The following is a 13,296-nucleotide window of genomic DNA, read 5'->3' as shown; positions in this document are numbered from 1 at the left end:
AGAAATGTAACATGGATCACTTGTTTAGACTGAAGGCATATAAAAATCACTAGTTAAAAAAAAGTTCAATGAAAATTAACAAAAACATCCAAATTAAAATGTAAATGTACATTTTTGTTTTATCTTAAATCACAGAATAAAAGAAAACACAATGGCCTTACACATTGGCACAGGCCTTTAATCCCAACAGGGAGGAAGAGACAGGCAAAGATCTGCCCTTTGAGCCTGGTGGTTCCAGGCCAGCCAGTGTTGCTGTCTTGTGACCCTGTCTTGAAAGAAAGAGAGGAAGGGGGGAGGGGGGAGGGGGAAGGGGAAGTGAAATGGGGAGGGGTATGGGGAGGGGAAGAGGGAGAGAGGGAGAGAGGGACAGGGCAGGGTAAAGAAGGGGAAGGGGAAGGAAGGGAAGTGAAGGAAAGAAAACAGAAAAGGGCTTCAGGGCTTCAAGTTCTTTGTTTTGGGGTGTGTGTGTGTGTTTAAAAATATCATTTAGCCTTCCTACAATTCTAGGATTCTCTATTAGCTCAAATTAGCATTTTGATATCCACAGATCACCGATTCTAGGCCCTCATTCGGAATACCTTGCTTTATCCTTCACTCTTCTGGTTCCCACTGTAGGTTACAAACACCACACAAATATCCTACTGCAAGGTATCTTGTTACACCTGTCTTTCCCAAAGGATCAAAAGTCAGCCCTGCAGATCCATGGTCACCTCAGGAACCACAGTTGATACCCCTCCCCAGCCACCTGCCTGAGTTCTCGCCTACAAAAAAAGCTCAGAGCTGAGACACTGTCAACACTAAACCCCTTTCAGATTTCCTGGGTTCTTGTCCCCCCCACCCCCATACCCTTCAAATTCCAGTTCTTCAAGAAAAGACTATTTTCTCCCCCTAATCCTACAATCCTTTTATTTTACATGGAACAGAATGACAATAGTGCAGAACCATCAGGAATGCGCTCCACAGCAAGTGGCAGCGTCCCAATTCATCCTCACAGCCAGGATGAGTCAGCAAACCAAATCCCCTGACATATAGCTGTAACGGGTCAGTTGAAGTGATGGACTCCGACCCATGTCAGCTGTCAGCAATTCTATTTTAAGTACCACAGCCCTCACCAAATCGCTGAAGTGTGACAGTAGAAACAGAGAGCCAGCAGAAGCAGAGCGTTTATAGTTTGTGAAGTATCTTTGCCTCTTTCATGGTGTGAGAGCTCCTTTTATTACTAAACATAGAAACTAACAGCCAGAGCAGCAGTATTTGGGGATTAAACTTTTCAAAGCACATACATATTTGGTATTTCATTTTGAGCTAATTTTCATTTCTTGGGTAGTAATAAATGAATCAGCCAATTTCCAGGAGTAGACGCTATTTATTATTCTCAAGTGTTCTTCTCTACCAATGGCTCTCAGGAGAAGTGGAAGGAACTGCACCTGATAGATGATCAGTCAGTCCTTGGCTTTGGTAAGAGTTCTGTATCCTACATAACTCTGGGGCCACAGGCCAAAAGCTGTAACTCTAACCTTAGCCCAGCTGTTCTCAATTTATGGGTTGTAATCTGTTTAGGGGGGGAATGACTCTTTCACAGGGGTCACCTAAGACCATCAGAAAACACAGATATCTACAATTCATAACATTAGAAAAATCAGTTATGAAGTAGCAAACATGAGGCACTGTATCAAAGGGTCACGGCATTAGGAAGGCTGAGAACCATTAGTCTAACTGGTCCTCAGACAAAAGAAGGCCCCAGAGCACTTCATCAAAAGAGCCAAATTTCTAGACAGGTAGCAAAAAACTCATACTGGGAAATTCTATTTTGTGTTTCCAGAATGTTCCAGGAGCTCCACCAAGCTTAGTCCAGGTACAGTAAGGTAAGCCCTGCAACTTGCACTAAGCTGTAGTGTCTGCTCCATGCAAGGCTTCACAGCCCCTCAGGACCTTAAACCATGAACGAAGCATGGCATTAGTGTACTCTTTCATAGGGATGCTTAGCCAAAAAAAAAAAAAAAAAAAAAAAAGAGGAGAATGAACAAAGTGATTATATAATATACACCCATTCACTACAGTTTAGTTAGTAGATATCTTTATGATAGTAGAGCCATTATGAATTAAATGCTACAAGCAAACACTTTCCTATAAAGAAAGGCTCCCCACCCCAAAAGCTTTTCTGACCGAGTCATAACATTTGTACATTCTTCTCTGTCCATGACTGCCAATCTTAAATATTCCCTGCGAAATCTCTCTCAGAGTTCCTGTGGCCCCTTCGCTCATTTTCCTGTCACACACATTCCTGCTGTTATGCTAGGGTCCTTTGAGGCTGAGCTCATACATCTGCCCAACTGCCCAGTAAAGTGTCCAGCCTTAATAAACTCTATGTGCAGATTTGAGAAATTATGGGCACTCTTTCCTCTGCATCACCTTTTGGAGAGAGTCTCGCTGTGCAGCCCACTCTGTTCTCAACCTCAAGACCTTGGTCTGGCCTCCCAAGTACTGGGATTACGGGCAGGCACCACCACACCCAGCTTGGCTACTGCCCTTCCACAGCTCTTAGAACATACTCCTCATTCAACTTCCAGGGGCATGGGAATACACTGTGGTAGTCACTAGTGAGTACTCTAGTCATAGCGTGTTATCAGAATGACTTTGTGCTCATCATCCCCAAATGTCACTTAGAAAACATGACAGCTGATTGGGTTTTGAAATGACTAGCAACCTTTCACACCTAAGTACATTTCTGAACTATATACATTTTCTTTTATTTTGTTCCCCAAGATGGCACAAACTTTATTATGAATTTATATTTTGGATTAAGATGATGAAATCCTTTTAAAAATATTCACCTATTTACTTATTTAATATGTATGAGTGTTTTCTTACATGTCTGTGTACTGCGTGTACTTTAGATGGTGTAGAGGGCAGAAGAAGGCATTGGATGCCCTGGAACTGAAGTTACAGATGGTTGTAAGCTGCCATGTTGGTGCTAGGAATCGAACCCTAGTCCTCTGCAAGAGCAGCCAGTCCTCTCAACTACTGAGCCAGTTCTTAGGTGACTTTTTTAAAAGCATATGAACTCCTTGTAAACTAATACCCATTAAGAGAAAGTAAAAGAAAATACCTATGTATTTTCTATAGTCACACTTAACCTTACTATAATCACATGCAATAAAAATTACTTAAACTTGTGGGACCAATAACCTAATAATCATAAAAATCCAGTCATTTCAAGACTGAAATCCAGGCTTATCTAGTTCCATATTAGCTACATTGCAAATCTGTGAGGTTTCCTGTCCTCTAGGCCATTGGCTGGAGCCACAGCTTCATGGTGGGCTGAAAACGTATTTCTACTAGTAAGCAACCACTTTCTTCTCTCCAAACTCGATTCTGCCTATCCTCTTGTGCATCAGAAATGACCAGTAGTGGCTGAAGGCTCAGTAGTAGAGGACTTGCCTGGAATGACCACGGTCCTCCATGCATGTACTATCACCTCCAGAAAGAAAAAAAGAAATGGCTAATACATTATTCCTTGATCTACTGACAAAACACAGTCTCCCCCCACCCCACCCTCTGCCCCTTGCCCCTGATTAGCAATGGAACTAGCTCTGTTATTTGGCTATTTGGCTATTTTAAATTCCAGATTTGTGTCTCAAACAATTGTGTACCCAAGCAAAACAATTTGGTCCAATGTCTGCATACGTGTGTGTTTATAGCTCCATGGTACTAACAAGGGACAGCTGTTAATGGCTAGAGGGATTCACACATAAACATGTGGGCTGAGGGTCTGGAGGCGCCATGGCTCAGTAGTTAAGAGCATTTGCTGCACTGGCCAAGTTTGGCTGAGTTTGATTCCCAGAACCCACAGTAGACAAGCCAGCAAGTGCCTACAGCTCCAGGGGGTGATGCCCTCTTTTGACCTTAACAGGGCACTACACTTATGTGCATAAACCTACTCATAGATAGCAAACACACATAGTTAAAAATAAAAATAAAATAAAACACAATCAGGTTACTGAGTTTTTCCCAGGAGGAAGCCTACTGCCTGATAGAGTTTCAAATAACTGATTTCACAATGATCTATACAAGTGCCATATCCAAATCAGGGCTATAAAATGCAGGGTCAGAGAATATTATACAAATGTTTTGTATATTGTAAGATTTTTTTACAGCCTGAATAAAATCAATGTCTCTCAGATATCTGTGGGATAAGGAACTTTTAATTAAAGGAGAAACTTAATATAAAATGCACAAGTGCAGTCAATGGTGAGACTTTCAAGATGGCTGTAGACTGGCCATGTGCTCTTTAGACTACACTTAGGTAACTCTGAATGCAGTTCCTGAAGGAAAGCATTGGCTGTCTTGCTCACTGGTCTCTATGTGGCACCCTGGCTATATAGAACTGCCACTTTACCTTTGTGGAACAGGCATAGAGCATCCAAAGACTCAAGCTCTAAGAAGCTCTGGATTCACTTGCAAGTTCATAGACTAAGAGCAAAACAGGAGGTACCCTACTCTTATTTCAGACAAGGAATTCCTTCTTTGGAGAAACTCTTGGAAGAAGGTGGTCAAATCATGATCAAGATTAAGAATTAAAAGAACAAATAAGGAAATCAAAGTAAAAGCTGTTAATGACTTCCTAGGTGGGACATGACAATATGACTTAGCCAAGATGGATCTACAAACCCAGACTTAACTGAACCAAGACAAAACTAAAGTTCGGGCTCAGCAGGCAGCACATGGAAAATGACATGATCTTAGTAGATTCGCCATGAGCAGAAAGATGAGGCAGTCAATCCAAGTGCCCTACAAAAGCCTTTACCTACTTTTTCCAGTTTAATGTTTTGGAAAGATTTTTCTTGTTCATTTGTTTGTTTTGATAGCTGCTATAGGAGGTATAATTTGTTATAGACAGTAAAATAATCAGTGGAAAGTTCATAGCATTTGAGAAGGGTTTTGAAGTAAGGGTAGGAATTTGACCTTGTGACAGAAACAAAAATATTTCCGTTTGATTAAAATATGAGGGTAAAGGGGAGGGAGGTGGAGGGTGGAGTTCAGATTGCTAGAATCCAGGTTGGATTGTCAGTTTGCCTACAATCTCAGACTCAGAAAATGGAGACAGAGGAGCCCGGCATAAGCTGGCTAGCAAGACTAGCCTGGTTGTGGAGCACCAGATCCGATCGAGACTCTGCTTCAAAGATTATGTTAGAGAGTGATGGAGAAAGAGTTTCAATATTTATCTTATGCCTCCTTATGTACATATTTGCAAACACACACATATCAAAACATTCTACATGCATGCACGAACTCCACACATACACATGAAAGAAAAGGGAAGGTAAATAAATAAATATGAAGATCAGAAAAAAAGCAAAAAAGGTCAGGAAGGAAACTGAGGCTAGACTGGAAAGCTTTCAACTCCTAGGCAAAAACCTTTGGACTGTTTCTATAACTAAGGAAGAATGGCTGAAGTGCTAGAAATCCCGCTACAGGCACATAAGCAGGCCAAGAGAGACCAGAATGACTAGACACAATGAAGAACTGAAACAAGGGGTTGGTTAGATGGCTCATCAGGTAGACACTTAACCACCACCTCTTGATGACCTGAGTTCCACTCCCAGGACTAACATGGTAGGAGAGAGCCAATGCTACAGAGTTGTCCTTTGACCTTCACAGGTGCCCCACATACACACACATAAAATAAATCAATTAAAACATAGTTGAAAAAGAACTGAAAAGTGAGTAGCATCTAATTCCACCTTCTCTGCCCCATCATTCTTCCCTCTAATTTTGTTTTTCGCTGTGTAAGTGAATGACCATGTTACCCGAGCAATAGTCCACAAAAGTAACCTACATGAGCACACATCAGCTTGGTAATACAGTTTAAATTCTTTTCAAGGTGTTTCCTGTCTCATTACTCTAGCCAGTCTATTCTAGAAGCAAGAATCCTTGTCAGACATGGTAGTGCATGTCTTTAGTCCCAGTACTTGGAAGGCAGAGACAGGCAGATCTTTTGAGTTTGGTCTCAGTCACCCAGAGTTCCATGGTAAGACCCAGTGCCCAGTCTCAAACCAAAACAGAACAAGACTCATTACCATCTCCTTGCCTTCCTGTCTCCTATCTGTCTCCCATTTCCTCTGTGGGGCGCATCCAGGACACCTGCTCTATAGTCTGTTGTTGTTTAGAGCAGTTGTTAGAACAGTGCCTCCCTGGGAGCACACAGACATTACTGTCATCTGGGGTGCGGAGGACTGATGAACTGTGGAGCTCCCCTTTCTGAAGAAGAAAGAAGTTACAGATCTTGAACACACAGCAGCTCCTGCTCTTGCCAATCTCTCCTTCCTTCCTCTGGGACCAAAGAATCAAAATAATCAGGCAACCAACAAGTTCTTTCTGGTACCTTTCAGGCCCAAAGCTATACACAGACAATCCACATAGAATCATCTAATGGAAGGAAATTACTGAACAAAACCATCTATCTAATATATCCTAAAACCCATCAGTTTGGGATTCGGTTGATTTAAAACAAGCATGATCCAAGTAGAGTAACCCTTAGGGAGGGTTTTTCTCTCTCTGTTTCATCCCAACTATTAATGCTGGAAATCCTGAGTATGGCTAGATCAAATAAGAATGTTCTTGATAATCACTATCAGAATCTATCTGCAGTAAAACTCTGTGTCAAGCTCAGGTAAGGCAAACTGATCAAGTAGAAATGTAAAGTAACAATTGAAAGCTAGTTTCTCATAAATATTTCTAGTAGAGAGGATTATACTAATTATTTTCAAAGCCCTTAATGTCTGGAGTAAAGCATACACTTAAGTGTAAACACTAGGAAGCAATGCTATCTTCACACCACATATGTTTGCAAGCATCAGTTTGCTCCTCCTGAAAGATACATCTTGTCCAGGCGAGGGCATGCCCTCCTGGACATCTTCTCCTCTTCCCCTGCAGAGCCAGTGACATGGGGCTCTGAGCTCTGAGCTCCTCTTGTTTCCTCATCTCTGTTTTCTAACGTGAGCATAGCTACATCATCATCTGCCTCTAACCCTTTGCCTTTTTATGTATAAAATGTGTTTGTATCCTCTCTAACAGTATGTGACCACTTCTACCATAACCTTCCTAGTTTACTCTCATTGCCTTCTCACTGAATGCCAGTCACCTTGAAGTGTATGGAAATATATTAGGTCCAAAAGTCAACCTTTGCAGATTGACTGTTAAAGATGGCTCGCTGCTATATTTGGTAGAAAGTTTCTAATCTCACATAACTCTAAAGGGACTTGATTTTAGGTTTAATTGTTACTCAGATGATGTATTACAGGCCCGTCTTCTCAGTAAGCCTTCACGTCACCCACACCATGCACACACCTTTAAAATAAAGCTCAAATTCCCGACTTTCCCACCACTGTCTCTCCACCTGCACAGACACAGCATTCAACAAAGCCATTACTGTTATTAAAATTTGGCAATGGACCCAGAATTTAACAATTACAATGACACTTTTATAATGTCTAAAATCCTTATATCTTTTTCTGTATTAACATTTCTGCCATGACTCAATAACCCCATTCTGTAGTAACTCCCTCTTCTACTTATATATTAATTCTCCTCTTTATAGGTGGCCAAATCCCAGTTGTAAGTCCTGTTCTTCCCAGAACATATGGCCACATGGCTGAGCTCTCTACCTGTCCTGTCCTGAACTACAGCACTACTCCCCAAATGGCTGCTAGCACCAGAGAGTTATGTTTGTACAAGTACCTGTTCTCTACTGAATGCTTCTACATTCATTTTTCTCTCAAAAAACCCAAGGAAGAATGACTTGCTTTTCCTGTTTTCTAGTTGAGAAAACCATAGTTCACCAATGACATAATGGTGTACTCAGAACCAGGCATATGTTTAAACACTAAATAACAAAGTCAAGATTTAAGCTCAGACATCTAACCCAGGTCTTCACAGACACATCTCTGAGAATATACTTATCCAAAAAAGTGAACCCCAATATCTATGATGAAAGTGTGCAGTGGCTACTCTAGCCCTAGACAGAGCTTTAGCCCTTTGCCCATTCATTCCATATCCCTATTTTTACAGATTCCCACCCCAAGGACTAAGCCTTTACACACAAACTCATCCTACCTTCATCTGCCAACTTCCCATGGATCCCTACCATGGCCAAGTTAACTACATTCCTTTCTTCTGCTTGGAACACCATCTTGACCCTTCTCTACTCGCTACAATAGCTCAGAAGTCACAGGCTCTTAGCCACAGACTCTGGACGAGTACACATTTGTGTACAGCTTCATTACCATGTTCTCTGCCCCACTGAAACTGTCCATTTAGAGTGTGACCTGCTGGTAGCTGTGGATACAACCCAGCATAAAGCATACATTCAAGGACATTAAAAAAGAAATTCCTCCTGTCCTTCATCTGAAATAACGACAGAAAAGAGCTGCCAGAACCACTAAGAGCATTGCTCACCTCAATTCTGAGTTTCTAAATAGCAGTGAGCTTACCAAGCTTTAAGTGGATGGCAAGGACCCATTTATTTACCCGTGGTCTCAAGAGTGAAACATGAAACTTGAGTACTTTCTAGCTAACTTCTCATCACCAGCAACAGTCCTTGAGCTCTCTACATAGCAAGGTCAAACCAGGTCTAGGCTCCTAATCACTGAATTTCCATGATAAGGAGAAGGAAAGCAGCAGCTGGCTACATGTCACTTACCGGTTTATCCTTGATGGTGGGGCTGGACACACACAGGTACAGTTTCCCATCCTCTTCCAGGCAGGCATCTATCAAAGCTTGCACTGAGCTCTCCTCCTGGAACAGCAGGAAGGCATAGCCTTGGGGAGAAAGAAACAAAAGGGTGGAAGAAATCAGTACTTCACCCCCAAACCTGTAGTAAAACATCAGCTGTAGCAACTGTGGGGCTCAATCTGTACTCCCAGTGCTCAGGGGACTGAGGCAGGAGAGTTGCCTTGTGTGCTAATCTGAGCTACATAAGGAGTTACAGACTAGTCTGAACTACGAATTAAGATGCCCATTGTTTCATTGTTAGTAAATTCTTACTAATCCCTGGATATTCAAGTAGGGCAAAGGGACCTGAGACCCTGTTTTGTAGGCACTATACTTGGTGCATACAGACAATTATCTTACTTAATTAAATCACGTGCTACTGTGAGAGCTGGTTGCTCTAACATCACTTCGTTTAATTTTCAGAACTACTCAAGGGAGCAAGTTCAGACACCTCTGTGGAATTTCCACAAAATAGGTCTCGTCATTAAGGTAGACTCTGAATGGTGCAAGCTACAAACAGTATCCAGGAAATAAGTATCATTTCCATCCAGCGAGCAATAGTCTTGATTCATGTGCAGCAGGGAAGGGCTCTAAAATTCATGTGCTAAGTGAAAGCAGCCAGACACAAAACACCATGTCCAGAAGATGCAAATCAAGACAAAACACAGATTAATGACTACCTATAACTAGAGGGGGGCAGGGCTAGAGGTGGGGTGGTGGGACTTGATCCTGGTGATTGATGGTTGTACAAGCCTGTGAACATACGGAAAGCTATTGAGTAACACATATTAAATTGATGAACTGTATACTATGTGAATCATACTTCCCTGAAGCTGCTTTTTAAACAGCCCGACAGGCTGGTGTGTATTTGCACATGACTGGTGCTGTTTCCCCAAGGAATATTCTCCTGAGAGAATCTACAAACTACACATGTATTTTTTTCTCTTAAAGCTTTTAAAGATATGTTTTATTATTATTTACACTTTGAGAATGCCCTCTGTGTATACAATGTGTTTTAAGTGTATCACCTCCCAGTCCTTCCTGCAACTCCCAACAAGTCTCCACCCGGCTTAGCTTGTCTTTCTTTCCTTCTTTCTTCTTTCTCCTCCTCCTTCTTCCTGCTTCCTTCTTCTCTCTTCTCCTTCTCCTCTCTCTCCCCCTCTTCCTCCTCCTCCTCTTCTTTTTAAAACAACCTACTGAGTCCAATCAGGCCTGCCCACATGTGTACAGGTATGAGGCCATCCACTGAAATGACAAACTACCAGTGCTACACTGCCAAGGGAAAGTTCACTGCCCACTGCCAGTAGCCGTCAGCCACTAATAGCTCCTCAGCTCCGAGTTGAGGTGTGCTGGAATTGTGACTGCCTTAGTCATATGCAGATAACCAAAGTGCTGGTGAGTTCATGAATGCAATGACCATGTCATATCCCAAAGACAGCAGCCACAGCTCTCCTCTCCATCCTCTGGCTTTTAGTTCGTTCATCCTTGTCTTCCCGGACAGAGGTTCTCTGGCCCTAAGGGATGGATGGTATCTTCACTCGACCAGCAAACATCAATATTAAGTGAAGAGTTTTCATGGACATAGCCAGTAGTGGTGGATTGTTTTTAGTTTTTTAAAGTAAGTGTGTGTGTGTGTGTGTGTGTGTGTGTGTGTGTGTGTGATAGTTCCTTGTTGAGACAGGGTATGGCTATACCAGGCTGCCTAAGAACTGGTTGTGTAACCCTGGCTAGCTCAAACTTGACCTCTTCCTGCTTCGGCTTCTGGAGAACTGGCCTGACAAGTGTGGACCTTGACATCTTGCGTGTGACATAATTCTAAACTGACATGTAATAATTATATAAACTGTGGTACCACAGGATGATAATCTAATGCATAAACACAATATAGTGATCCAATTCTGATACTTAGTGCCTCTCTCTTCTTAAGCATCTTTTGTTGCATTGGGTTGGGAGATTCAAACACTTTTCTCTGTTCCTTTTTCTTTTTTAAAGGAGAATTATCTTTATAATCATCATGTCTATTGGTCATTGGAATGACAAAAAATTCTAGATTAGGAGTTGCAAGGCCAGGCTCTGGGTGCAAGCCTTTTGCTAACTTAAGGTTCACTGTATGATAATGACCGCTAGCAGTTGGTGAGCATTTACGATACTCCAAACACTGATGTAAGGCCTTGTGTGTGTTCATTCCATCGTCCTGGCCTACAAAGCAGGTCCTATCGTTAATTCTTGTTCACAGTTCAGGGAATTGTAGGGAATGATTAAGTGGCTGCTTTGAGGTTGAGCAGTTCGTGTGGTGGCGGCCAGGCAGTGCACCTCCGGGACGGATCCGGTGTCCATCCGGTTTCCCACCTCGCGCTGCCATGATGCCCAAGAGGAGGGTTAGCGTGGACGGAGCGGCGAAGGCAGGCCCACGCACCGCTCCAGGAGCCTGTGGGCCCCCGCCCCTGCCAAGGTGGACGCGAAGCCGAAAAACAGCCACGGGAAAGGATAAAGCATCAGATAAAAATGTGCAGATAAAAGGGAAGAGGGGCGCGAAGGGCAAACAGGCGGAAGTGGAAAACGTTCTGTGAGAAAGCCAGTCTTTGGTCCTTGCCCTGTCAGAACTGCGATGCCTGTGGTCGTGGCCGTCCACTTTCCTAACAGTTGTGACAATGTGCTGGGAAAGATGGGAATTTTGAGTGTGTTCTGTGTGTAGCATGAAATTGTGAGTCGGTGGAACTGAGGATTATGGGCATTTGGTTGTTATGTGAGGTCTCAGGGAAACTTGCCACCTTTGAGGCTGGAACATCACTGGAATAAGTTCAAAGGAAAACAATATGTAGCTCCTCATTTCTGTACATGAACAATGTGACTCTTCAGAGTTTGGGTATGTGATAAGAATTTGGAATGTCTGTGTACTCTGCTCCTTGACCAATAAAATCTCTGCTATGAAAGAGTAAAAACAAAGTGCTGGAAACAAGAACTCTAATAGTAAACATCTGAATCTCCTCAGGTCTTTTTTTCTGTAAAATGAAGAATATGTTTTTTTGTGCTTTCATCTTACAGCAGTATCGACCTGCTGGGTAATATATGTAAAACACTTTGTAAATGGGAGTATCACACTATCTCACAGTGCTGACTTTATAGTTCATGCATTTTTATGTTATTTTTTATTTTTCTTTCATCTTTTTTTTTACAGTCCAGTTGTTATCCCCCTCCTGGTCGCCCTCATGGATTGGTAGAATTAAAACAGTAAAAATGGCCATCCTTCCAAAAGCAATCTACAGATTCAATGCAACTGCCATCAAAATTCCAACACAATTCTTCAAAGACATGGAAAGAGCAATTCTCAAATTCATCTGGAAAAACAATCAAACAAAAAACCTTGAATATCGAAAACAATTCTTAACAATAAAAGAAGCGCTGGGGAAATAACCATCGGATCTACCACAGAGCAATAGTGATAAAGACCACATGGTATCGGTGCAGAGACAGACAGGAAGAGCAGTGGAATAGAATTGAAGACCCAGAAATAAAACCACACATCTATGGTCACTTGATCTTTGACAAAGAAGCCAAAAATATACAATGGAAAAAAGAAAGCATCTTCAATAAATGGTGCTGGTCTAACTGGCTGTCTGTATGTAGAAAAATGAAACTAGATCTATATTTGTCACCTTGTACAAAGCTCAGGTCCAAGTAGATCAAGGATCTGAACTTAAAACCAGATACACTAAACCTAATAGAAGAGAAAGTGGGAAAGAGCCTCAAACTCATTGGCATGTTGGGGGAATTTCCTGAACAGAACTCCAATGGCTCAGGCTCTAAGATCAAGAATTGATAAATGGGACCTCGTGAAACTGAAAGGTTTCTGCATAGCAAAGGACATAGTCAACAGGACAAATCTGCCACCTACAGACTGGGAAATGGCAAAGGGCATCACCTAGGAATTGTGAATGAGCCACACTAGATGAAACCCAGCAAGTTTCCTAGTGCTCCCTCTCTGCAATTGAGAACAGGTGACTTTAAGGCTCACAGCTACTGCACACAGAACTCCTTCTGCTTGTCCACAGACAATGCCTTCATGGAGATGGAAGGGAAAACTATTTATTTTATCTCTTCTTCAAGAATTCATTCAAATGGTGCTTGAATGGACGACACAGGAAATAACATAAATTCATTAAGTCTCTAAGAAATACGAAGTTAGAAGATGCTATCTTTGGATATGTACTGAGTCTGCACAAAGGCTAGATTCGCTGTGCTCTAATGTAATGCCTGTCACGAAGAACAGAACTGCAGCTGTGCTGAGGCTTCCTGTCCCATGAGGACATCAGTACCACCCTCACAACAGGCACTTCCTTCTACCCTTTATGTGGGGTTTTTTTGTGTGGTTTCTCTGGCCAGATGTTACGTACAAAGGCCATGATGACATTCAACAGCTGATCCATTTTCTGCCATTAGTAGGTCTGGACATGGCCATCCTCTGGGTTCTTTCTCCAACTCAGGACAGCAGACTCTTTAGCAAGGCCAAGTCTCTAACTAAG

General features: G+C 42.2%; 1 protein-coding gene across 7 annotated transcripts in view; it reads right to left on the bottom strand.

The window, feature by feature from the left end:
• Positions 1–13,296, bottom strand: part of CPEB3 (cytoplasmic polyadenylation element binding protein 3) — a 182,813-nt gene that overhangs the window by 42,358 nt on the left and 127,159 nt on the right. For all 7 annotated transcript variants that reach the window (XM_080911222.1, XM_080911221.1, XM_080911223.1 and 4 more), the window contains one exon: positions 8,702–8,820. In XM_080911222.1, coding sequence (XP_080767348.1) covers positions 8,702–8,820 — 119 coding nt within the window. The remainder of the gene's footprint in view (positions 1–8,701; positions 8,821–13,296) is intronic.

This window comes from Micromys minutus (assembly GCF_963924665.1).
Source record: "Micromys minutus genome assembly, chromosome: 2".
In the NCBI taxonomy this organism is placed as follows: Eukaryota; Metazoa; Chordata; class Mammalia; order Rodentia; family Muridae; genus Micromys; species Micromys minutus.
This window is presented reverse-complemented; position numbering and strand designations above follow the sequence as displayed.